General features: G+C 50.1%; 3 protein-coding genes across 9 annotated transcripts in view; all 3 read left to right on the forward strand.

The window, feature by feature from the left end:
- Positions 1-26,418, forward strand: part of Tspear (thrombospondin type laminin G domain and EAR repeats) — a 163,417-nt gene that overhangs the window by 107,219 nt on the left and 29,780 nt on the right. Inside the window, exon 2 of the mRNA XM_032888604.1 lies at positions 1,171-1,391. Within this exon, the coding sequence (XP_032744495.1) occupies positions 1,171-1,391 (221 nt within the window). The remainder of the gene's footprint in view (positions 1-1,170; positions 1,392-26,418) is intronic.
- LOC116887108 (keratin-associated protein 10-1-like) lies at positions 7,546-8,278 on the forward strand. Of its 4 annotated transcripts, none has more exons than XM_032888641.1 (2): positions 7,546-7,721; positions 7,762-8,278. In XM_032888641.1, exons 1-2 carry the CDS (start codon positions 7,546-7,548, stop codon positions 8,276-8,278), a joined length of 693 nt encoding a protein of 230 aa, XP_032744532.1. The 4 variants fall into 4 exon arrangements, with proteins under 4 accessions (XP_032744532.1, XP_032744533.1, XP_032744534.1 ...); XM_032888642.1 differs by having other exon boundaries at positions 7,546-7,702; positions 7,749-8,278; XM_032888643.1 differs by having other exon boundaries at positions 7,546-7,676; positions 7,759-8,278.
- On the forward strand, positions 17,790-25,774 carry LOC116887100 (keratin-associated protein 10-1-like). 4 transcript variants are annotated; one of them, XM_032888625.1, is made up of 4 exons: positions 17,790-18,247; positions 25,165-25,186; positions 25,247-25,437; positions 25,582-25,774. In XM_032888625.1, exons 1-4 carry the CDS (start codon positions 17,790-17,792, stop codon positions 25,772-25,774), a joined length of 864 nt encoding a protein of 287 aa, XP_032744516.1. The 4 variants fall into 4 exon arrangements, with proteins under 4 accessions (XP_032744516.1, XP_032744517.1, XP_032744519.1 ...); XM_032888626.1 differs by lacking the exon at positions 17,790-18,247 and having other exon boundaries at positions 24,986-25,374; positions 25,411-25,774; XM_032888628.1 differs by lacking the exon at positions 17,790-18,247 and adding an exon at positions 24,986-25,088 and having other exon boundaries at positions 25,185-25,774.

Below are 26,418 nucleotides of genomic sequence, written 5' to 3' on the forward strand. Positions count from 1 at the left end.
CTCTTGCTTCCTGACCTACTTGAGTTTCCGTCCTGTCCTGACTTCCTTTGGTGATGAACAGCAATGTGGAAGTGTAAGCTGAATAAACCCTTTCCTCCCCAGCTTGCTTCTTGGTCATCATGTTTGTACAGGAATAGAAACCCTGACTAAGACACTTGGCTACCATGTGGACCACACCCTGCCATGGTCCCTCGAGCTCATGTACGTAAAGAGGAGACAGAATCCCTAATGGTGTTAGATGCCTCCATTTCCTCACTGGCAAAACCGGGATAGCCAGGCTCACTGCTCCCAGGGCTAAGTGAGGCATATGTTGACCACCCAAGTAACAGACGAGTGTCTCCAAAAAATCTGGAGGCAGGAGCTGATGCAGAGGCCATGGAGGGACACTGCTTACTGGATTGCTTCCCCTAGCTTGCTCAGTTTGCTTTCAGAATGTAATGGGAACACACACAGTGGTAAACTGTGGGCGAGCTCAAGAAGGCTGAGGCAAGGGGACATTTTTAAAGGTAAAGTGAGGCTTATGTAGAGCATTTTTTTTTCTTTTTTCTTTTTTTCGGAGCTGGGGACCGAACTCAGGGCCTTGCGCTCTAGGCAAGCGTTCTACCACTGAGCTAAATCCCCAGCCCTTATGTAGAGCATTTTAAAGCATTCCCTGGCCATGAGGACAGTGGCAAACAGCATTTGCAAGGCAGTGCCATTGCAGATGGTTTTCTGTGTGCGTGTGCGTGCATGTGCATGCATGTGGGCATGCGTGTGTGTGTATGTGTGCGTGTGCATGCATGAGTGTGCATGCATGTGCGTGCGTGTGCATGCATGTGTGCATGTGTGCATGTGTGCATGTGTGCATGTGTGCATGCGTGTGTGTGTGTGTGTGTGTGTGTGTGTGTAACGAGCGTAGTGACCCCTCTGTGCCAAGCTACAGCCCCAGTACTACTTGTGATGACTGTGTCTTGCTGTGGGTCAGCCATGCAAGAGGTCTGCTCCTGTGCACCATTTCCTGTTTGTTTACTAGGTTTGGAACTCACAACCTGACCCCATGGCTCTAGCGCGACTCTGACAGCTTTCATGATGTAAAATCCGAAAATACTCAGACTCCATCCATGTGCCATGATGGCTGCCACATTGCACAGCCATTACCTAACCCCTGCCCCCATTACGTCTCTGCCGCAGACCTTCGCCCCCTGGACATCCTGGCAGAAGTGGTCCCTTTGGATGGAGCTACAAGTGGGATCCGGATGGTGCAGGCAGAAGGTGTGCGGGGCCTCCAGTTCTCAGCCACCGAGCCCCGGACCACGAGCTTCCCCGCTTCTAGAATCTTCTCCAACTGCCATCTATTCCCTGAAGAATTCTCCATCATCGTCACCTTGAGAGTCCCCAACCTTCCACCCAAGGTCAGTGGCAGTTTTCCTTCTGGTAAAAGTGACCTGACTTTCTTAAGGTTCCTTGCTCACCTCACAGCCCCATCAGTGACTGGTGTGCTAGCCCAGTCTGTGCAGCCTTAGGCCTGATGGTTGTTGGTGCAGCCACAGGTTTGTTCTGCCCCGTGGGGCGGTTGCTGATACATATGTGGGTTTGCACGGCCAGCGGTTGACAAGTTGCCAAGGGTCTGTGGAGCCCTAATGGTCAATGGTGTAGTCATGGATTTATGTGGCTCGGTGATTGCTGGAACATTCACAGATTTGTACAGCCTAATGGCTGTTGGTATCGCCATGGGTTGCATGGCCCAATGGTTGTTGGTATGGACACAGGTTTGCATTGCCCAGTGGTTGTTGGTATATGGTTTGCGTGGCCTGAGGGTTGTGGATATAGTCATGGATTTGCATGGTTGTTGGTGTAGACACGGGTTTTTCAAAGCCTGTGTTGTCGTTGGTAGAGTCAAGAGTTTGCACAATCCAGTGGTTGTTGGTATAACCAATCACTGACATGATCTGATGGCTGTTAGCATAGTCCTTAGTGTGTACAGCTCAGTGGTTGCTAGCATAGCCATTGGTTTGCACGTGCAATGGTTGCTGCTGTAGTGATGGGCATATAGATCAATTGTTGGCATGGTCCCTGGTTTGTTTTGGGTGGCCTAATGGTTGTTCTAGCCAAGGTTCTGCATAGCTCACTGGTTGCTGATACAGTCAGAAACAATTCTGCCCCAGGTTACTGGGACAAACCCAGAAGGTACTGCCAGGCTATTCTCACAGTCTTTCATTATTGGATGAGGAGTGTGACGGGAATCTGTCCACTCTGTTAGGAAGCAAAGAGGAGGGGTCCCAGCGCCCCCTTTAAGGGCACATCTGATTTACTTCCACTTTCTAAAGCCCCCTACCTACCCAATAGCGCTGTAAGCTGGCCACCCAGCCTTTAGCACAAAGGTTATGTGACAAATCGAAGACCTACAGGTTCTGTCCATTTCTATGTGGCTAGACTCTATTGCTGGATTTCCTGAGGACTTTTCATCCATGTCACAGAGGAGGTGGTCTGCATACTTGTCTTTGAAGGTGCTGTGAGAGGAACACGTACCTCAGAGTGGCTTGAGATGTGTCACCCCCTCTTCCGGTTTTCAGGAGAAGTCCCGAGGATGGGTGTGGGTTCTTCTTGGTCTGTTCCCACTGGGGTCTATACTTTCCTCCCTTGTGCTTCAGCTCTGCTCTGGTAACTGACCTGAGGCCTTTCTCAGCATGGGCACCCATGGCTGTGAGTCTCTCCCTTTGCCGTGCTTGTGCTGTCTCTGAGGTGTGATGGCTGAGGGTCAGGGTCACCTGACAGGATTTGGTACCACCCAGGGAACATGCTTCTGGACATGTCAGTGAGGGTGTTTTCAGGGAGGGCTAACTGGGGAGAGAAGAGTCACCATGAATGTGGGTGGCTCCATCCCATGGGCTGGAATCTTGGAATGAGCCAAAACAGAGAGCGCGAGCTGAGCACTGGTGTGCATCTCTCTGCTTCCTCAATGAGGATAGGATGTGGCAACTGCTTCTGGCTCACCATGCTTCCCCTGCCATGAAGGATGATGGCCTCTTGTTCTGTTGTGGGTGTCTCCTGATTACTTCTTGGCCTTTGACTTTCTCCCATGGATTCAAACACCCTCAGGTGAATAGAATAAGCTAAAATAAATACAAACAAACCAGAATAGGAGAAAACAAACATGCAAAAAGAATCCCCCTCCAAAAAAATCCCACGAGAAACACATGCAGAGGCAGAAACACACACATTTACACAAAGAGAAATCCAATAAGAACACAAAGTTGGAGACCGTAATATGTAAGTAAAAGACCGGGCTAGAGAGTTGGCTCAGTGGTTAAGATCACTGACTGCTCTTCCAGAGGTCCTGAGTTCAAGTCCCAGCAACCACATGGTGGCTCACAGCCATCTGTAATGGGATCCAATGTCCTCTTCTGGTGTGTCTGAAGATAGTGATATATATATATATATATATATATATATATATATATATATATATATATATATGATTTTTCCTTTTTGAGTGACTATCAATTGGAGTTAGAAGTGGGGGTTCATGTCTACTTTCCCTGCCAGCCCTGGGACCCCATGTAGCTTGGACCCGTGCAGTCTCTGTGGATGCTTCCAGAGTCTCTGTGAGTTCATATGTGCATCTTTCCCGTTGTATCTACAAGGCCTTGTTTCCTTTGTATCTCCCATCCCCTCTGGCTCTTATACAATTTCTCCTTCCTCTTCTTCAGAGTTCTCTGAGCCCATTTAGGGCTGAGTGTCCCCAGGTCTCTCACTCTCTGCACATTGCCTAGTTGTGGGTCTCTGTAATTGTTCCCCTCTGCTTCAGTAGATGTCCCTCTGATGATGGCTGAGAAGGCACTGATCTATGAGTACAGTAGAATGTCATTAGGAACCATTTCATTGCTATGTTCCTTTAGCAGAACAGTAGCATTTGGTTTTCCTCTAGGTCCATGACACGGCCTATCTAGACTCAGGTTCTTGGTCACCAAGCATCACCATCTCATGGAGCAGGTCTTAAATCCAATCAGTGGTTGGTCACTCTGATAGCTTTTGGGCCACTATTACACCAGCGTATCTTGCAGGCAGGTCACCATTGTAGATTGAAGGTTTTGTAGCTGGGTTGGTGTTTATTTTTCTCCTCTGGTAGAGTGAAGAGTACCTACCACTACCATGAGCACTACTCAATAGGGTGAAGGCTCTAGGTAGGTTCAACTCCAGGAGATGTTCAATGAGTTATCTAAATGTTGTCTTCAGCAACTGGGCCTTACCATCATTATCTGGTGAGCAACCAATAGCCTTGGAAACAGCTTGGGTTATTTGGGCAATCCCATGGGGCCCCTTTGGCCAACAACTCAATTGGATGTCTACCCATTCCCCACAGGTTTTATTGGTGACCAGAGATGCCTGAGGTGGGGGTGACTTTGTTTCCCCTATTATTTGGTGATTCTATTTACATTTCTTCATGGATGTATATATTTTAAGAAGCTTCAACTAGAGTAGGTTTCCAGATGACCCCCCCCAAAATGGTCCTGAGTTTTAGTTGTCCCTCCTTATGTCCCCTGCCTAACTGTGTCTCATGTTCCCTTCTTGCTAATTCTCCCATTCCTTCCCCATCCTGTCCATCCATAACTATAGATTCTATTTCCCCTTCTGTGGGGAGTTAGCTTATCTCAAATTCCTTTTACCTCTGTAATGATATGGGTTTTATCCTGCTTATTGAAGACTTACTAGCTGACATCCACACATAAGTGGATACATATCATACCTGTCATTTTGGATCTGAATTACCTCATTCAGGATCACTTTTTTCCCCCATCCATCAATTTACCTGCCAATTTTGTGGTTTTATTTTTTTAACAGCCAAGTAATATTCCATTGTGTAGATGTACCAATTTTTTTTTAAATCCATTCATTCACTGATAGACATCTAAGCTGTTTCCAATTTGTGATTATTATGAACAGAGCCAACAGCAAACCTGGATGAGCAAGTGTCTCTGAGGTAGAATGAAGCATCCTTTGGGCAGATGCCCAAGAATGGTCTAGCTAGACCTTGAGGTAGATCTATTCCCAGCTCCCTGAGGGACTGTCACACTGATGTCCCTAGTGGCCATACAAGTTTGCACATATACTAGCAAAGAATACGTGTTTCCCCTTCCCCCCCACCCCCACATCCTCACCAGCACGAGCTGTCACCTGTTTTATTGATCTTGGCCATTCTGACAGGTGTAAGATAGACTCTCAAAGTTGTTTCGGTTTGCGTTTCCCTGACGACTCAGGCTAACTAAACTTGGTCTAGCTCCATTCCACCACTGTCTTCCTGAAGTAACCCAAGGAATCCCAATTCATGTAGGATTAATTCTCCTCACTTGACAAAAAAAATTTCCCCACTATCCATTTCATTTCAAATCTCCCAGCTCTTAAACCCAACCGTTATCTCGATTCTTGCAATCAGGTCAATTTTTATAGGAACATGAGGCAGACTAAGCCAAACATAAACATGAAAAATTATAGCATTCTCATCATTGCCCACATAGGATGAATTGTCGCGATTCTCCCATACAACCCCACCTTAATACTACTAAAATTAATTAATTACGTTATCCTCACAATTCCAATATTTATAGCTGTTGAACGTTTCTAAGTGGTTTTCAGCCTTGTGTGCATCATCTAGAACTGTTTCGATCTGTACATGTTCTATGTTTTAGATATTAGCCCTCTATCGTACCCTTCCACTTTTTCCAAAGGATGTATTTGCTGACAGTTGAGTCTCTTGGTTTTGCTTATTGGGATGCCTCTATCTTGCCTTAGTTTCTGAAATGGTCTTGCTGTGTCTGTAGTTCTCACCCACTGCTTCTGGCCTCCTGGTTTCAGGCCAAGGCTGATCATTGCTTTTCCCAGAATTCCCTTGGCAGTTTTCAGGATCTTCCCCTGGGTTTGGGCTCAGCCTTTCCATTGGAACACTTTGTTTGTGGATCTAACAAGTGGGCTCCATCTCATCAGCTGAGCTCCCTGGGTTTAATGTCTTTCAATAAACCTGACAGCTTCCGTCCTTTGTTTGAAATGGAACTTCTCACGTCTAACTGCATGGTTTAGAAGTTAGGCCCGGTTCTGCCTCCCAGCCCCATGCTCCCAGAGATAAGACTCAGGTTCAAAATATATTTACAAACACCTTGACCATATAGCTAGACTCTACTCTGATTAGCTCATAACTACAGACAGCACATTTTTTTTTTTCTTTTTTTCGGATTGGGGACCGAACCCAGGGCCTTGCGCTTGCTAGGCAAGCGCTCTACCACTGAGCTAAATCCCCACCCCCCATTTATTTTAACCTACATTCTGCCATGTGGCTGGTTATGTGTCCTCAGATAACATGTGTTTGTCTTCTCATATCTTCCAAGGCTGGCCTCTCACCCTGACTCTATCCCAGAATCCTTTCTCTCTCCCAGCTGTCCCACCTCTATTTCCATATGCCATAGGCTTTTTAGTTGACAGGTAATGCACCCATGCAACATACAAGATATTCCCTCTACTGCATGGAGAGTCCTAGCACAGCGTCTCACTCCACCATCAGAACCACAGAGATTCCAAGTCCTGCCGTCCACCCATCCCAGCCAGTGCCTGATAGAATGAGAAGCTATTTGGAGACTCTGCAGCCCAACGTATCCCCAAGGACGTGCCTCGACCCTCAGAAATATGGCGGAATAGAGGGACCATGGAATGATAAGTAACCAGAACTCTGGTTGTCCACCAGGCTTGGAGCTGAGCTGGGAATGAGTAGAGGTTCACAGGATAAGGTTCTAGTGAACAAACTGTCCTTGCACGGTGTCTGCATCCTTTAATGGAGTTGTGTTGAGCAAAGGAACTCACAGTGCCCATGGGGCAACAGGAACTCTGAGGACCTAAGTACAGAGAGGCCGCTAGAGTTCAGAGGAGGCAAAGAACACATTGTGGACACTGCCAGGGGTTCCCGAGAATCTCAGTGTGGAATGTGGCAGAAGGAATCCACCTCCCGGCCACTGCCGCCATCCCAGACCTGCATCTTTCTCACGGCCTCTGTGAACCTATCTCAGCTCCAGGAAGATTCCCCAGGACCTGCCACAGACATGAAATTATCCTCGAGTTCCCACTGACAATAGAAGGTGTCCCTAGACAGCAAGTCCTACAGAACAGTTTAGGAACAGGTGCTGCCATCCTCAAAGCCCACAGTCTGGCTGTCCCTGCTCCATCTCTGCTCCACCAGAGAAGCTGCCTCAAGAACTAAGACTTCTCTAAGAAAAGGACGGTGACTGCCACCTCCAGAATGTCACCTGGCTGCCACCATCCCTGCCTCCCATGTAATCTGAGCATCCCGGGTGAAATCTCTCTGGGGATAAAAACAGCTCCATAGACTTACCAGACAACAGTATTTGTTGATAGCCACGGGCTGACTCCAAACACAACAAGGAAAAGGAAGCCGGGAGCTGAGGCACAACACAGTACAAGCAGCCCTGGGGTATAAAGGCGGCCACCAGAGCACCTCACACACATATACACCCACCACACATTCACTCAGCACACACTCACCTTCCTCCAGTCAACCTTGCCATGGCCGCCTCCACCATGTCTGTCTGCTCTGACGCTCCCACCAACTCCTCCTGGCAGGTGGACGACTGCCCAGAGAGCTGCTGTGAGCCCTGCGGCTGTGCCCCCAGCTGCTGCCAGCCCAGCTGCTGTGTTCCTTGCTGTGTCCCCAGCTGCTGTGTCCCCAGCTGTTGCCAGTCCAGCTGCTGTGCCCCCCGCTGCTCTTCCCCCAACCCCTTGCCTCCTCTGCACCCCAGTGAGCTGTGTGTCCAGCCCCTGCTGCCAGTCTTCCTGCTGCACACCCTCATGCTGCCAGCAGTCTAGCTGCCAGCCAGCTTGCTGCACCTGCTCCCCCTGCCAGCAGCCCTGCGGTGTGACCCTTTGCTGCAGGCCTGTGTGCTGCACACCCATCTGCTCTGAATCCTGCTGCCAGCAGTCTAGCTGCCAGCCCTCCTGCTGTGTGCCTGTCTGCTGCAGGCCTGTGTGCTGCACACCCATCTGCTCTGCCTCCTCCTCCTGCTGCTGCCAGCCCTCCTGCTGTGCTCCTGGGTGCTGCAAGCCTGTGTGCTGCAAGCCCTGCTCCAGCCTGTCCCTGCTGTGCCGCCCTGTGTGCAGACCTGCCTGCTGTGTGCCCACCTCCTCCTGCTGTGCCTCCTCCTGCCAGCCCAGCTGCTGTCGCCCAGCCTCCTGTGTGTCCCTGCTGTGCCGCCCTGCCTGCTCCAGACAGGCCTGCTCTGGACACAAGTCCACCTGCTGATGGCCTTTCTAATGCTTTCGAGTCCCACAGGTGCAGGTCTGGTACCCTCAGAGTCTTGAGCCAAGTGGTCCTGCTGCCACGCTGTGCACAGCCTGGTACCCATGTCTCCCTGCTCAGCTCCCAGTATCTTCTCCTTTGCCTTTTCCCACACTCCTTTGCATCTGGCCTAATGGTGGCTACTATCCTATGACCCGCTGACTAGCTGTGATTCCTGCAAAGCTTCTGAGGCGTCCTCAGAACATCTGGCCAGCTATGGGAACAAGCTTCATGTGGCATGAGTCGCTCTTTCTGGGACCCTGAACTGCATCCAATGGCGCCTTTCCCCTGGCTATTGGCTGTGTGTGCCCCGCTCTTCTGAAGTAGTCACTACCAAGCTGACTCCAAGGAGACCCTTTGCGGGTACTAGACACCTGCCATAGTTAGGCCAGCCAGGCTCTCTGAGTTCTGACACCCCCTTCTGCACTCCTGTCCCCTATGCAGGCTTCAGAACTAAGGTGACCTTGGGTCTCCTTCTCTGTGACCCTCCCTCATCCACTCATTGCTCCTCCCTGCCCTCTCTGCCTTCCCCTCACTATCTTGTGAAATAAAGCAAGATTCTCAGAAGAGCTTGTGAGTCTGGTTCTGTAAGCTTCTGCCCGTTCTCATCCCTGGTGGTTTGTCTCCCTGTGCTTCTCGTCCTTTTTAGCTGAACCGTGGTGCCGTAGGAGCACCAGGGGAATCCTCGGATGGAGTGCTGGAAGCACCAAGGGCCATGACCCGCTTTGTAGATTTGCCACTTGCTCCTGAGCACCACCCAGAACACACGAGGTTGGGGGCTAGTGAGAGGTCAATGGGCTTGTGAGATCGTCATGGGGCTGAAGAACTCAGGAAGAGGCTGCCGACCTGAGATTGATTCCCAGATCCTACAAGTAGCAAGAGAGAACGGACTTCAGCCAGTTGCCTTCTGACATCTACAGATACACAACACATACACACACACACACACACTCACCCACACACAAGCACACACATTCACGCTCACACACTCGAACTCTTATACACACAACATATAAACATACACTCACACATAGACTCACACACACACACAAACATACACATTCACACTTGTACACACAAACAATTATACATACAACAAATACACACACTCACACAGAGACTCACATACTTTCATACACACACACACACGCACAGAAACACATGCACTCATTTACAAACACACAGATTTACACACACAGTCATATACACAAACATTCACACATAAACAAACATGTACATACCACACACATAATCATACAGCATACATATACATTCACATACCCATACTCACATACACACAAACTCACACTCACACACACAAACACACACATAAATACACATACACACAATAAATATACATACTCATACAAGCACAGACTCACACACACTCATACATACACTCACACACACAACAAATGCACACTCATACACACTCTTGCACACATAAACACACTCACACACAACACACAAGTTATATACACACACTCACACACATTCACATACGCAATCATACACACATACACAGAAACAGACTCACACAGACATAAAACACACATATTCACATATACACACAATCATTCACACACATACTCACACACAAATGTATATACAGATATTCACATACACTCACAAACACACAAACACACATACTCATACAATACACAAACACACAAATACACAAACACACAAAGACACAAGCACACAAACACTCACATACACAAAGGCACACAAACACACATGCACAAATAAACCAATCTTTTTTTTTTCTGGAGCTGGGGACAGAACCCAGGGCCTTGCGCTTGCTAGGCAAGTGCTCTACCACTAAGCTAAATCCCCAACCCCTTAAACCAATCATTTTTAAAGACATGAGTTTGTCAGCAGAATGGGAATTCTGGGAATTGATCGGCAATGACTCAGTGCTCCAGCAGGCCCTGACCCCACTGGCTGCTGTGGTATACCTCACTGGCCCTTACCTGACAGGACAGCCCCTTGCAAACCTTTCGATAAACATGGACCTGGAAAAGTTCCTTCTAAGTTCCAAGGCAACTTAGAGGCAAGAGAGGCAGGCGATGGGTCCCACCTGAGTCCTTTCTTTGCCCAGCATCTGATCTGTACTGAAGACTGAACCTGCCTCCCTGAGGGTGCTCAACCACAGCCTTTGTTTGCCACATGGGACTGGGCAGGGCAGGTGTCTGGTCCTTGACACCATGACTCATCTCCGTGGGTCACCCACTGATGGTGGCCAGTATGGCCTTGAGCCATTCCCTCCTTGGAGAGTTCTAGAAATGAAGCTTGTTTCCCCATCATGGAGAGCTGCAGTCAGGCAAGAACGCCCTTCAGCAATGTGAATCAGAACAGCCAGGGAGCATGGGGTACAGGAACCCCATTTCTAAATGGGCGAAGCAGCCATGGTTGGGGAGGCCCTGTGCTATGCAGCATCCCGGAAGCCATTGCTTACTGTGTGTGACTGTGTGGGAGGGACATGGTCTCTTGGCTTCAGGCTTTGCCCTGAGCTGTGAGTTCCTATCGATCTTTTAGCTCTGGAAGTTGAGGTAGAGTTTGGGAAGTTCCTGAGTGAGGCAGGCTGGCTCTGCTCTGCCGCCTTACGGGGGAACTCTGCTCACCTGGGTACCCAACATGCTCTCACAGCACTACCCAGCAGATCCAGCCCATCTAGTCCACACCCGGGCAAGCTCCACTGTGCCAGGTTGAAAATAGAAACACAAACAGGTGGAATTGATTTAATTATTGCTTTTCCAACTAGTGCTGTTTGAGTGTGGTTGGATGGTGTCCCCAGAGTCTGTCTTTGGAGTCTGGTCCTCCCGGAGGTGGTCCCTAGAGGAGAGGCATGGTGAAGGTCAGGACTAACTCCTCCTCACCTCAGGGGTTCCCCTTCCCCTCCTGTGACCTCCGTTCAGCCACCATCTGGGGTATCATGCAGTTGGTAGGAGACCTGACAGAACTAGGACTGCACTGCTGGGCTTTCAGTGTCCTAAGCCATGAGCTGTATAAACCTTCTTTCTTCATAAGCCTGGCCTTGGGCATTTTATTATAGGAACAGAAAATATGCTGACATGCTATACATTTAAGACACAATCACTTCACTGGGTTGAAAGTGGTGGGTTGCTGTCAGATTAGCAGCAGGTGACGTGTTAGAGCCCACCATTGTCAACAGTCCTGACAATTCATACCACACCGTGCAATCCATCTGAACTAACCGATCTGAATGTCACATGTACAGCCAGTGTCACTGCAATGGAGACTTGGGGTGTGTCTCCATGCCCTGTTAACCTCACACCCTAGTTTTCCTGCTGGCTTTGCCTCTGCGTTTTTAGTCCAGCCACAACCTTAGACCACAAACGTGGATTCCTCCCAGCACTAAGGACTGGAGGTCAGCTCAGGGACAGTCAGATATGTTCAGGGTTCTGTTTAGAACTCACAGTTATAGACCACTTTCCAACCCGTGGAAGGGGACTGTCCCTGCAGTGTGACTGTAGCCACTGTCATGAGGCTCCACCTTGCTGACTTGGTCACCATCATACTCACAACCTGGGGATGGGGGAGGGGTGCCCACAGTGTGGGCACAGCCAAGAGTTCATAGCTGCCAAGCACAGGGCTATTCTGGCTGCTAATTGAAAACCTCCTGACACCTGTCCTGAGTGGACACTCGGACCCATCCTTTAACATCTGTGTCTTACACAAGCATATTATACATATAATTTGTCCTTTCCCACCATCCCCCTTCCCCTCTCCCTCTAATTAATCACCTTTGTTACCTAGGCAGTTTCATCCTGCACATACATGATTTTCTGTAACCATATAAAATCTAGGAAACTCAAGTGGGATAAAATTTTACAGTATTTATCTCTCTGAGAATTGGTTTGGTGCCCTTATGTGGCTGTCTTCGTAACAACCATTTCCTTAAAAACAGCATGGCTTTCTTTGCTTTTTGGGTAAAAGCTTGGCCGGGCACACTTGCACACTCTCTCTGTCCATGCCCGTTGATGGGCACATAGGCTGTCGAGAATGCTGTAGGCCACACTGATGTACAGCCACCTCTGTGACCTGTGACCTGTGGTCCTTCAGAGACCAATGCTCTTACTCACAAGTATTCAGCTCCTAGGCGCTCAGCTAAGACAGTGCCCCTAATTATTTTTGCTCTCCTTTTTTAAAAGAAGATTTTAAAATGCGTATGTGTGTGTGTGTGTTGTGTGTGTGTGTGTGTGTGTGTGTGTGTGTGTGTGTGTATACACATGAATAAAATCCAGAACAGAGCACAGGATCCACTGGAGATGGAGTTTCAGGCCAGCGTAAACACCTGATGGAAGCGCTGGGAACTGAACCCAGGTCGTCTAGAAGAGCAGCCAGTGCTCTTAACCACTGAGCCATAACCATTCCAGCTCCATAACCATTACTTCTTGTCTTTTGTCTATTGCTGTGACAAAACACCATGACCAAGACAACCTATAAAAGGAAGCATTTAATTTGGGGGCTCTCAGTTACAGAGGGCTAGAGTCCGTGACTGTCATAAAGGGGGACATGACTGTAGGCAGGCAGGTAGGCAAGCGTGGGGCTGGAGCAGTAGCTAAGAACTTATGCCTCAATGCACAGGCATGGGGCAGAGAGAGCTAACAGGGAATAACATGGGCTTTGGAAATCCCAAAGCTCATCCCAGGAACACACTGTGACCTTCAGCAAGACCACGCCTCCTAATCCTTCCCAAACAGTCCACCCTCTGGGGACCAAACATTCAGATACACGAGTCATTCTCTTTTCAGCCACCTCATCTCTTCTTGATGATTATTTTTGTCCTGGTTGTGCTTTCTCTCTCCCTTGTGACTGAGTTGGCATCCTTGATCACCGTGAGGTGCCTGCTCTGTTTATTATCTTCTTTCCTTCTCTGTCTGGAGGAACCTGTTGTGTTTATCCTTGAAGCTTGTTGGGTGGAGGCCCCGTGGTGCTAATTTGTTTTTCCCTGCCTCCAAGGGAAATTTTAAACCCAGTTGCCTAGGGGATATATTTCCTTGCAGTACTTCCTGCCTTCTATGTTGGAATGCATGGAGGAATCATGGTACGTCTTACTGTGTAGCCAGGGGCAGGCTGCTATACCTCTCTGGGCCAGGCTCTATTTATCTGTCTAAATATAACTTAATCTAGAAGGTGATATGACTGAATAGAGATATTGAGTTGATTACTTTAGCTTCAACAAGTTAATGGGGTGTGTGTGTGTGTGTGTGTGTGTGTGTGTGTGTGTGTGTGTGTGTTCTTATTGGAAAGGGCTTCAGTCCATTATGGTGGATAAAACATAGTGGTGTGAATCTGCTCACAGCAGCAGAAATGTGTTGCACAGGTTCCCATGCTTTCTCACGAGGAAGCACAGAGCTCAGAACCAAAAGAGAGCCCATCTAGAACCCTCAAGCCCCACACTGCTCCCTATGTCTGCCTGCTAGATCCATTAGGTTTAACAACCTTCCCAAAATGGCACTGCCAGCTAGGGATCAAATATTCAAACACAGGAGCTCAAGGAGGCCATTTCGGTCAGGGCCATTCTACCCCTGGTTTCCATAGGCTCATGGCCAACCCTCAAAGCAAAATACATGGAGTACAAATTCAAATCTCCCCATAGAGTCTCGACACTCTCAAGTCCCTTTTAAAATGGAAGACTTATCGATGTGTCCCCTTGAAATCAAACCCTGCTCACATCGTCCTGCATAGAAATATTCCTAATCTAAACGGGAGGAATGGAGACAAAAAGACACAGAAAGTCCTCGCCAAAGCAAAAGCAAAGAGTGAGCAGGGCAAACTCCCTCAGCTCTGAGTCCAGGATCACACTCTCACCGTGCCCTTGCCTGGGCTCCAGCCCTAAGTAGTCATGCCCACCACTCTATTGCCTGCAGCATGCCTCTCTTTCTTTGACAAGCTCCACCCCCATACCTGCAGCTTTCCTCAACAGAGTATTTACTAGGGTCCCCACTACAGTATTCTAGGACCTCTCTGGGTCCCCATTACTACTTGGGATTCACCTTTGCAGCTTCCTCCATGGTCCATACAAGCTCATGTGGGGACAGCGCCTGGCCTCAGAGGCTTGCTGGAACCTTGGCACATGCTCCATGATTTTGCAGTTCTTGTATTCTGCATGCCTAAAGTCATGGGACTACACAGGCAATGGCAGCAGGTTGTGTTCTCAGCTCAAGACCTGGCTTGGACTATAAGGGCCCAACATTCACTGAAGGAAGACCCCAGGCTCAGATAGTATGCAAAAACAAACAGTGTTTATTCTGCAGAAACAACCACCATGCTAGGGTCACTATTGTTTCAGAATGACAATGCAGACGAAGACATTCGAATCCCTCTTATAGCAGAACTGCTTAATTACTTCTGAGATAACCATAGACTTCTAAAATCTGTGGCTCACAGATTTGTAGCCAAAGGGTTACAAAAACCATTAAGAAGATATACACCCACAGGGCCCCAGGTGCAAAAACAGGAAATAAGATATTGACTGGGTTTATCTATACAAAACTTCAAGGACAGCTTAGTTATGGTCTTTAACTTTCCATGAATCTGTAAGCTAGTAACAAATGATGAATGTTTAGTCAGATAATTGCTCCTAGTGGATATGCATGAAAACATTCTTCGTTATGAACCTCTTATTCAATTTATGACCTGAATTTATGTGCAAACTCGTAGTGATCGTTTTAGCATGTGAACACACTCTGAAACTGCTGAGAACAAGGGGCAGAGACAGACCCTCTCCCCTTCTCTTCCCAAAGACTTAGAAAAGCATGATTTCCTGCCAAGGCTCTACCTAGCCTCCCGCTCTTTTACTGTGAGGTGCTAAACAAGAGACTCCAGCCTCTCGACTCAGAGCAACCCAGACAGGCTGATGATCACCTGTGGAAGCAAAGTACCTTACACATAGGATGGGTAGCAAATAGTTTATAGCCTAGATTCTGAGTGGGGACAAGACGAAATAAAAAGGACTCTTCAGGACCTCCTTCCCCACAGTCACAGTAGCCTCTGTGTACCTGTGTGGAGAGAACATAGATGGTCCTGTTAGAGCAGTTGCCCTGGAGTGGGCATGTTCTTCTTCTCAAGGCCTCATCTCTTCTCCCCAGTTCATAGTATGGACTTTTCCCTTATGTGCACCGATCTCTTCTGCAGTTACGATTGCTTCTCTTGGCATCTGCAATACTGGCAGCAGCTTTGTTGGAGACTTTAAATACTCAGCTGCACCTTTTTTCACTCAGCTGCACCTTTTTTCACTCAGCTGCACCTTTTTTCACTCAGCTGCACCTTTTCTCACTCAGCCATGCATTCTCCACATCTTTCTGCCATGCTTTCTGCTCAGAAACCTCACTGTAAACCTGGAGAAAAGCAGTGAGGGTCAACCATGCCACAGCTTGATGGTAGGCTGTCTTTAAAATTCCCTTCATCAGACTAATTTTTTTTTAACTTAGTCCCATTCAATATTCTGAGACATGGGCAGAATGTAACCAGACCCTTTGACAGACAGGTTCCAGGTTACAACCCTGAATGGCCTTGAGCCCAAGTCTCAGAAGTAAGCCCTAGTCTTTGAAATCTCTTGAGTCAGGTCTTCACTGTCTTAATGACCTCTGATCATGTGACCTACCACCAGAATTGTCCATTAGTCTTAGTTTACAATATTCCAGGATTTTTCTATCCCCAGATTCTTCTACATTCCTCCCACACACCAGTTCCAAGACCCAAAAATGGTCAGATGCACCACAACAACAGTGCCATCCCAGTCTGATTTTCAGTAGGGGTTCTTTTTCTTGCCATCATTAAGGAATACCTAACATAGTGAAACTAGGATTGTTTAGCCTCCTGGTTTGAGAAGGTACACAAGTCCTGGCAGGAAAGTATGGCAAAAGGAGCATGTGACTAGGCACTTTACATCTTAGGGATCAAGAGGCAAAGCTCCAGCCAGGAGAGTCAGCATGTGAGCCCCTCCACCCCCCAAGCCCTACTCCCTGTGACCTTCCACTGACAGCAGCCAACTGTGGGTCAAGTGTTCAACCCCACAGTGAGCCTCATGGAGACATTCCACCCTTAAACCACAAAGGACAGGAAGTGCTGAGACTACCACTGGGCATACAGCAGGTTTCCAGGGCATTCCAAGCACCATCCCTGTTTTCTGAGCTCACTGAATCTGTCAGCCAAGTCTGCACACTGTGTTCCACTAGGGGGCAAATGCTTGTGGTGACTTCCTGTGACTACTGTACCTTTGCTTACACTCCTGAGGGCTCTGCTAGGCAAATCTCACAGTAGACTGAGTCTGAGGTATTACTTATCGTGGGGGGCACAGATGGTTATAGATGACAGTTACCATAGAGTGCCCTGTGTGCAGAAAAACCACTTGGGTTTGGGTGGACCTTTGGTTACAACTGAATGATCTGAGACTAATGAAAGCTGCAGACACCCTAAGCCCCAAGGACATTCCCCTGTGAGGGTTTAGAGCTCTGAGCACTCCTCTGTTACCTTCTCATGGTCCTATGGCTGTTTTAACCCCTCTGTTCTCACCTTGACCCAGCAGTCGCCCAGACGCTACTGGGTACTGAAAAACTCTCATCTGACTCCCTGTGAACATGGGCAGAACATTCCTTAGATGGGCAGCTCAATCATTAGTAGAGATCTCTCTCACCCCAAACACTGGCCATGCTTGTTATGGTGTTGGGCTGGTCACTCTGCTTCGATCTGTGGCTGGGGGACACCTAGAACATAGTCTCCCTGGGCTGTCTGTCCTCTCTAGCTGGTGTCTACCTGTCATGGCTTTGGAGATGGCCCTTGGTTCTAAGGATGTATTCCGTATGCGTACTTCGATTAGTGGTTTGTCCCAGGACAGCGTGGGAGATTCTGGTGACAGTGGCCTTGCTTACCCCTCCCTTGTGTCAGCTGAGAGCTCTAAGGGCCTCCATGCTGTGAGAGACTCAGCTGTGTGAGGTCTCAACATTGTCTCTGCCCACAGTACTACACATCTCAAGGAAAGGCAAGAGGATGCTGGGACGCAGGAGAGGCTTGCCTACAGTGAGCATCTGGGATCAGGGCCATCTCCCCACTGCTAAGCTTCCTAGCACAGGCTAGCCCGGTCACCCCACTGAGGTCACGGGCTGGGGACACAGAATGCATCCTGAGAGCCAAGGATCATCTCCAAAACCATGACAGGTGGCCACAAGATAGAGGGAGCAGACAGCCCAGGGGGACCATGTCACAGGTGTCCCCAAGCCACAGGCCCAAGCTGAGCGGCCAGCAAAACACAAGTTAATGACTGAGCTCCGCAGAGCACCCTCCAGACTGAACAAGGAAATGGAAGCACGCAAAGCCTCCTGCAGCAAAACACGCCTGGAGGATAAAAGCCCAGAGCTGGGAGCACCTCACACACACACTCACACACTCCCCCAACACTCACACAGTCACTCAACACACACACTCCCAACTCCCAGTCAACCCCACCATGGCCACCTCCACCATGTCTGTCTGCTCTGACGCTCGCACCAACTCCTCCTGGCAGGTGGACGACTGCCCAGAGAGCTGCTGTGAGCCCTGCGGCTGTGCCCCCAGCTGCTGCCAGCCCAGCTGCTGTGTTCCTTGCTGTGCCCCCAGCTGCTGTGCCCCAACCCCTTGCCTGACTCTCATCTGCACCCCAGTGAGCTGTGTGTCCAGCCCCTGCTGCCAATCTTCCTGCTGCACACCCTCATGCTGCCAGCAGTCTAGCTGCCAGCCAGCTTGCTGCACTTCTTCCCCCTGCCAGTCATCCTGCTGTGTGCCCGTCTGCTGCACACCTGTCTGCTGCACACCTGTCTGCTGCAAGCCAGTGTGCTGTGTCTCCATCTGCTCTGGCTGCCAGCCAGCTTGCTGCACCTCCTCCCCCTGCCAACCGGCCTGCTGTGTGCCCGTCTGTTGCAAGCCTGTGTGCTGCGGGGCTTCCTCCTCATGCTGTTGACTGTAAGCCTGGTTCCCATCTGTCTTCCCTGATCCATGGCCATGCTGGGTGTTCTGGGGCCCACCCACCTTCATTCTTCCTTCACCAGCCCAGCAAGGTCATGAGCCTGGGTATCCCTCCAGCTACTCTTCTGCCTCAGCTCCTGGAAGTGCTGGCTGTTCCACCTCACCCACTCCCAATCTGGCAGGCTTGATCCTGTTATCAGCTGTGTGACTCTTGGCCTCTGAACACCAATAAAACCTCTTCTGTCCCGTTCCATCTCTGTTGTAACTGTCATACAGTGAACTGGCTCTGGGGCCCACACCTGGCTCTGGGGCCCACACCTGGCTCTGGGGCCTTCATTTGGCTCTGGGGCCCACACCTGGCTCTGGGGCCTTCATTTGGCTCTGGGCTATTCACCTGGCTCTGGGGCCTGTATTTTGTTTTGTGCTCTACACTTGGCACTAGTGCCTGCACCTGGCTCTGGAGCCTGCACCTGGCCCTGGAGCCTGCACCTGGCTCTGGGCTTTGTTTGCATCTGACTCTGGTGCATGCACCTGGCTCTGGGCTCTTGCACCTGGCTCTGGGGCCTGCACTTGGCTCTGGGCTCTGCACCTGGTTGCAGGCTCTGTACCTGGCTCTTTGAGACTGGCATTTAACTGTAGACCTATATGAGCAGGGTGTAAATATGACCTGGGTCTCCTGTCACCTCATTCTGTGCTGTGCTGCTGGTCTATAGACAGCAGAAACTCTGCATCAGGTTCCCACCCTGAACAACACTTAGGCTCTGAATAAAGCACCCCTGCCCCTTGCTGCCTATGCCCACCATTGTACGTGTGCTAAAGATCAGGGAACTCTGGCCTCTCTGACCTAGAAACCACAGGGCCCACTGTGAGGAAATGTGACATCCTGTCTTTCTGACCATCCATGTGCTTGGAAAGGCTAAGTAAATGCCAGAATGTAGGAAACAGAGACCTGGGCTTGGTCTGGCCACCTGCAGATGGAGGATGAGGCATGGTGTTCAATGGGATAGAGACAGCCAGAAGCCTGGAGTGGCCACAGCAACCCAGAGTGGTGAGAGAATGTGTCCGCGAGAGACAGGAGGGCATGACGTCCAAATGTGGGCGTATGTGGCCTCGCCTTTGCTGAGGGACTTTGAGAGCTATCTCCTAGAACCACACAGGCAGAACTAACTGGTCAGGGAGGTGGTGACTGGGTCTCTACAGGGATCCCTGAGTCCACTTGGCAGCAGGGTCAATGGAGGCCACCTCATCAGGGATACATTACCTTAGTGCTATGTGACGAAGAAGACAGCCTTTGCCGAGGTGCTAGGTGTCTCCACGTTGGCATCTTGTGCTGGGTCTGTGCAGTGCCAGACGGTAGCACTTGAAGTCACAACAGCACCACCGATGTGCCACCAAGTACCATCTGAACTACGGATCACCAGCTAGGTACCAGATGGCACTTGATATCTTTGGGCTTGGCTGCTGTGGCGACTGCCAGTGTGATCTTATTACAGATCACCGAGTCAGCAGTTCTCAAGCTGTAGGTTGTGATCCCTTTGAGGATCAAACGACCCCCTCACAGGGGTCACCTGAGACCACTGGGAAACACAGATATTTATATTACGATTATGTAACGGTAGCAAAATTAGAGTTATGAAGTAGGAACGCAATAGCTTTATGGTTGGGGATCATCACAACACGAGGAACTGTATTAAAGGGTCACAGCATCAGGGAGATTAAGAACTGCTCTTCTAAGTGGTGGCACTTGGTGTCTTTTGGTGCGCTATGACAGTGATTGGTGATGTGACCTTATCACAGGCCACGAGTACCAGCACAGCTCCTCACAGTGCCAAAGCTCCTCCATGCACTTTCCAGGGTGGGTGCTTTCCTGAGAAGTTGAGGATGGACTTGGAAGGACAGACCTCAATATGCAATCTCTAAGGTGGTTAGAGGAATATGAAGGAGTTGGGCTGCCACAGAGACTCTTAGAATTACACTTATCTGTGGGTAGAAGGATAAATTATTTAGAATGTGGTTAGGGACTACGCTGGTTTAGATTTCACTGGCCCTGGGTAGTTGGCTAGATTTCTAGTACCAGGTATGACTTGCCTCTTGATGAGTGGGTAGCTAGCTTTCTTATACAGCCATAACTACCAGCCTAGGGAATGGTGCCGCCTAGAGTGAGCCCTGTAGAACTCTTAGAACAGGCAGCATGGTGTCCACCTGTGCTCAGGAAATATTCACAGGACACTAAAGCGCCTGGAAACACCAGGCACAACTAGGAAAGCTCTGTCACCTTTAACTCCCAACCCTGCCCTACAAGGCCCAGTCCTGAATAGTAGGTGCTGTTCCCGTGTGGGACTGGTACCTGGGAACAAAGTGGACATGTTTCAGAGGAAGCTTGACACAACCTAGAACCCTCTGAGAAGAGGGTCTCAAATGAGGGATTGCCCAGATCATATCGACCTGAGGATGTGTCTGTGGGAGATAAGCTTGATTGTTAACAGATGGAGGAGGGCCCACTCTAGGCAGTACCATTCCCTAGGCTGGTAGTTCTGGCTTTATAAAAAAGCTAGTTACCCGCTCATCAAGAGGCAAGTCATACCCAGTACTAGAAACACAGTCCCTAACTACATTCTAAATTTTTATCCTTCTAACCACAGATAAGTGTAGTTCTCACCCCTCATCAAAGAAACATTTTTGCAACAAAGATGATAGCAGAAAATAGATAAAAATGCAAAGTTGTGGAGCCCAGTCCCTACCGATGCCTCTGTAACACCCTCCTCCACCTAAGGCTCAGGGATGATTTCAGAAGAGCGAACAGAAAGACCATAAGAGCCGGAAGAATAGGAAGTTTGCTATGAGATTGTGTCCACTAGAGATGCCATGGAAACTGCACCCATGAGGTCACCAACGCCACTGCCTAAACATGAGCTGAACAAGAACAAAACCAATAGACATGCTAAAACGGGCTCAACCTTACACAAAGAACTACAGGCAAACAAGAAATGCTGAGAGGGGGAGAAACAGTCTCCCCCAGGGAAGGACACAACAATTGGTTATCCAATAGCAAGTGGTCAGCCCTGCAAGCATACACGTACAAGTAGCCTCATATGAAGTAAGCAGGTTGCGTTTATATATTCAGGGATGGGTGGATGGACAGACGGACAGATGGACAGATGGATAGATGGTTGGATGGATGGATGGTTGAATGGATGTTGGACAGATGATGGATGGATGGTTGAATGGATGGTTGGATGGATGGATGGATGGATGGATGGACAGACGGATGGATGGACAGACGGATGGATGGACAGGTGGATGGATGGATGAATGAATGGATGGATGGTTAGATGGATGGATAGATGACAGATATGTGCATGTGAGTGCATGTGTGTAGCAATTACAGAAAAAGAGACCATGAATTTGAAGGAAAGCAAGAAGGTCTATGACGTATGAGAGGGGCTAGAGCAAGGAACAGGAAGGAGAAATGATGTAGCTAAATTATAATCTCAAAAATAAATAAATAAAGCCAATTTAGGATGAGTTCCTGGCCTGATTTCCCTCAGGGATGGAATGGGACCTCCCCTGAGCTGTCCTTAGTTAGTGTTTTATCTCAGCAACAGAAACCAGGATGTATAGGCAATGGTCTTCCCCTGTCTGAGACTCCCTGATGAGCCTGTTTCAGTTCCTCAGGTTCAGACCTTGCTGGATACGGAGATGACATTTGTTAGTGTCACCTATGGACACCTGGGTGGAGAAGAACACCAGGGTCAGACTCTGAGGAAAGCTGGGAGCCAAATGCTTTGAGAAATGAGGGCTCTTCAAAGCAGTCCTGGGAGTCTAGAAAGTTCCAGACAGGACATCAGAGGTGCATGCTGAGAAAGTCATGTGTCAGCTTTGAGCCCTGAACAAACAGGAAGTGAAGGTGTAACAGGAAGTGAAGAGGAGAAGGGTGGAAGCTGACAGCTGGGAGCCGAGGGGGAAGCCTCAGGTAAATACACAATGGCTACAAACCTTAGGGGGAAATATTTTTTGTTGCTGTGACAAAGTACCTGAGGTAAACAGTGTACAGGAAGAAAGGTTTGTTTTGGTTCACAGTCTCACGGTGGGGATGCATAACATGGGTGATGCTGACCTTACTGATACTGGGAGGAAATCACAAAGGGCTCGGGCCCCTTCACAGGCAAACTCTGTGATCAAGGTTCCTTCTACCAAGTCCATCCTCCAAAGGGTTCCTGCTCACCCTACTAGTACCGCAAGCTGGAAACCAATTAGCTTTCAAGTCTTCGGGAGTCATTTAAACTCTAAATCATGAAAGCAGGACGGTGGTCAAACGACAGCTCTAGATTTGAGACTCCTGAACATAGATGTCGGCTATGCGACGGACTCAGAAGATACAGTGTATCGAGTTCCTTTAACTCCAGAACAGTCTCACCTTGAACCTAGATGTCAGCTATGCGACATACTCAGAAGATACAGTGTATCGAGTCCCTTTGACTCCAGAACATTCTCACCTTGCTTCTGTGTATTCTACCTCCATAAAGGTTAATGAGGTGATCTGAAGGCCTCCTTCAGTGAGCGCAGTGTCTGCGTTAGCCTGGGAGGGTTCTCTGGATGTTTCCTTCTGTGCCCAGCCTCTGCTAACGTCTCTGTCAGACGCAGAACTTGCTGACATGGGACAGTCAGCTCTGATGGCTGCTTCTGGATTCCGGTGTCTCCCCCCAGCCCCCTGCAGCCTGTTGCTGAAATTTCCACCATAAACCTGCTAGTTTTGCCTTATACGTCTTCTGAGACAGCCTCATCACATGCTCTGAGTATCAGAACTATTCATTAAGTTAGTGCCCGGGCACCGATTTGACGGAGTTCCTCAAATGCCTGGTGCCCTGGTTTGGATTTTAAATGACTCCCCAAGAGGCTCTGGTCAGCTTCCTGGCTTCTTGCCAGTGAGCTGTGACTCAGTCAATGCCTTGAGAGGAAAACCTACAGTAACACGGGCCCCATCCAGGGCTTTTCTGGTGACAGGGATTTGGTCCCTCGAGTCTCAGCTATCGCCAGGCCTCTTGGTGTCTTCAAACACAGATGCACTAGTCAAGCCAGCGTCTCTAACTTTTCCTGCTCCACTGGCTGATAAGGGTCCACTCCCCACAACCACGTATGGTCAGCAGGGAGTCTCAGAATCAGAATGAGTTGTCTTCCTGATATCTTTTCCAAATGTAGCCCCTCCTGAAACAATTTCTCTGGGAAGGAAAGGGTTCCATAAGCCAGGTCTTTGGTGCCTGAACAGTGAATGAGCCAAACTGTGGATGCAGTGTTCTGTGGAAGGAGAGGGAGAGTATACCAGACAGGACCGGGAAGCTGGGCGGGAGTGGAGTTGGTTACCGAAGCACTCACAGAGCTCTGACCCTCAAGTGTGGAGTGAAACCCACAGCCCCAAACACAGCAGCACACCATGTTCCATCCACCCTTTTACCCACAATGCACTTGCTACTTCCACCCCCAGCTCCTGCCACAGGTTCACTTAGCTCTGGAGAGGGTGTGGAGGTCATGGCCTTCAGCCTACACTAGTCTCCCACCCTCTGGGACAGGAGCTTCTCTGGGGCCACAGGAGATGAGCTACTTGAGGCTGACTGGACACTCCAACGCCACGGGTTACCTCGTTTAGCCCGTGCTGGGTGTGGAGTGGCACTGGCCACGCTGGTCAGTCTCTGTGTTACTTTAGAAACCCCGTAAGGAAAGACTAGCCCGGGGTTGGGGATTTAGCTCAGTGGTAGAGCGCTTGCCTAGCAAGCGCAAGGCCCTGGGTTCGGTCCCCAGCTCTGAAAAAAAAAGAGACTAAGCCTTCCTTTTTCAGCTACACGCGCTTCAGAAGGTGCAAATGGTCGTTCTACCTAAGAGCAGGGTATGTATCTGATAAGGAAGGCGGCAGCAAAAACTTTTATACAAATAAAACAAATCCACACAGTCCTAGAGGTATGAGACTGATCCACAGGGAGGGTGAGGAAGGCTGGTGAGGAGAAGCCACGCAGAGGACTGAGAGAATTGGGTAGGAGGCAGACATGACACACGGGCACCATCCCACATGGAGCCCCTCGTGGCTCAGAACTTGCAAACCTGACCAGGAGTTGTCTACGTGGGAAGGAAATGAACCCAGCTTCCTGCGGCTTTAGGCATGAGGACAGGGTGGACAGTGTCCCAGGGCACTGCGGAGAGGAGCAGGAGCTGAGGAGATGTTGTAGAGGGATGCAGGCAGGAGCCATTAGCCTGCCGCTGGACCCTCATACCCAGTAGCCCTGGACAGGTCACTGCACATCTGTGGCCTCTGGGCACTACCACAATGTGACCACTGTCATTCAGAGCAAGGTGGTGGCAGGGGTACGGAGGACGTAGCTCCAAGGGACTGATTCTTGCAGAGGGAGCGAGGGTCCTGGTAGCCATCTTGGCTGAGGATATCCCTGCAGCTCACCTATGACACCTAACCTCACTGCTCACAGAGCCTCACCTAACGCTGATGCCCCATCACTGCTCCCTGCACCACACGCAGGCAGGAAGCAGACCGACAACACCATCCCAGACAAACAAACACCCTGATGACAGGGATCACCAACAAGGAAGGGAGGGCAAGCCAACAACAGTACAGGGGGATAAAAGCCGACAGCCCAGTACCTCACACGCTCACACTCGCTCACTCACTCACTCGCTCCACTCCAACCCTGCTCTGCCATGGCCGCCTCCACCATGTCTGTCTGCTCTGATGCTCCCACCAACTCCTCCTGGCAGGTGGACGACTGCCCAGAGAGCTGCTGTGAGCCCTGCGGCTGTGCCCCCAGCTGCTGCCAGCCCAGCTGCTGTGTTCCTTGCTGTGCCCCCAGCTGCTGTGTCCCCAGCTGTTGCCAGTCCAGCTGCTGTGCCCCCAGCTGCTCTGCCCCAACCCCTTGCCTCCTCTGCACCCCAGTGAGCTGTGTGTCCAGCCCCTGCTGCCAGTCTTCCTGCTGCACACCCTCATGCTGCCAGCAGTCTAGCTGCCAGCCAGCTTGCTGCACCTGCTCCCCCTGCCAGCAGCCCTGCAGTGTGACCCTTTGCTGCAAGCCTGTCTGCTGTGTGCCTGTCTGGTGTGGTGCTTCCTCCTCATGCTGCCAGCAGTCTAGCTGTGAGCCCTCTTGCTGCACCTCCTCCCCCTGCCAGCAGCCCTGCGGTGTGACCCTTTGCAAGCCTGTGTGCTGCACACCCATCTGCTCTGAATCCTGCTGCCAGCAGTCTAGCTGCCAGTCCTCCTGCTGCCAGCCCTCCTGCTGTGTGCCTGTCTGCTGCAGGCCTGTGTGCTGCAAGCCCTGCTCCAGCCTGTCCCTGCTGTGCCGCCCTGTGTGCAGACCTGCCTGCTGTGTGCCCACCTCCTCCTGCTGTGCCTCCTCCTGCCAGCCCAGCTGCTGTCGCCCAGCCTCCTGTGTGTCCCTGCTGTGCCGCCCTGCCTGCTCCAGACAGGCCTGCTCTGGACAGAAGTCCACCTGCTGATGGGCTGTCTACTGTAGGCTTGTGTCTTCCTGATCTCTCTCAGCCCCTTACTCTGCTCCTGATGTAGGACCATCCCAGGACAGAGCCCCAATACGTTCTATACACCGGCTTGAACTATCACCCTCACTCCCAGGAGCCCTACCTGCACCCTGGGTCCCTGTCCCTCCATTCTGAGTCTCTTATCTTTGGCACCAGCCATTCGGCAGTTCACAATGTCAATAAACTCTTCAAACTTCTGCATCTCCTCTCATGCTCTGAGAAATGTGGCTCGTAGTTGTCGGTCTCCGAGGGCTGTGATTATTTGCAGGAGGGGCAGTCTTAGCCGTGCAATAGTGAGAGATGCTGGCCACCTGCCCTGGGGCGCCCAGTGGAGCTCAGTGTCATGTTCTGTACAAAGAGTGAGATGCTGCAGTGATGCTCCCCCTTATCTGGAAAGGGTCCCCATCATCCACAGAGGGTCCCATTGCCCGATGGGTGACTGTCTCAGACACATGGGTAGCCAGCAAGGAGAAACTGCTGCTGGGTACGGTATCCCAAGCAAATCCAGTGGAGCTCAGTCTGGGGCATCTCCCAGGCATGAATGCTATCTTTACCATGTGGAGTAGTGCCCTGAGGGGAATTCCTCTGAAGGGAGTCAGAGAAAT

This window comes from Rattus rattus, chromosome 18, assembly GCF_011064425.1.
Source record: "Rattus rattus isolate New Zealand chromosome 18, Rrattus_CSIRO_v1, whole genome shotgun sequence".
NCBI lineage: Eukaryota > Metazoa > Chordata > Mammalia > Rodentia > Muridae > Rattus > Rattus rattus.

Bases quoted from the DNA above. Each gene is read 5' to 3' on its own strand.
- LOC116887108 (XM_032888641.1), top strand. From the start codon at position 7,546: ATGGCCGCCTCCACCATGTCTGTCTGCTCTGACGCTCCCACCAACTCC. The intron at 7,722-7,761 runs CAGCTGCTGTGC...CCCAACCCCTTG, and splicing joins GTCCCCAGCTGTTGCCAGTC to CCTCCTCTGCACCCCAGTGA.
- LOC116887100 (XM_032888625.1), top strand. From the start codon at position 17,790: ATGGCCACCTCCACCATGTCTGTCTGCTCTGACGCTCGCACCAACTCC. The intron at 25,187-25,246 runs GCCCCAACCCCT...CCCTGCTGCCAG, and splicing joins GCTGTGCCCCCAGCTGCTCT to TCTTCCTGCTGCACACCCTC. The intron at 25,438-25,581 runs CCCCTGCCAGCA...CTGCAGGCCTGT, and splicing joins CCCTCTTGCTGCACCTCCTC to GTGCTGCAAGCCCTGCTCCA.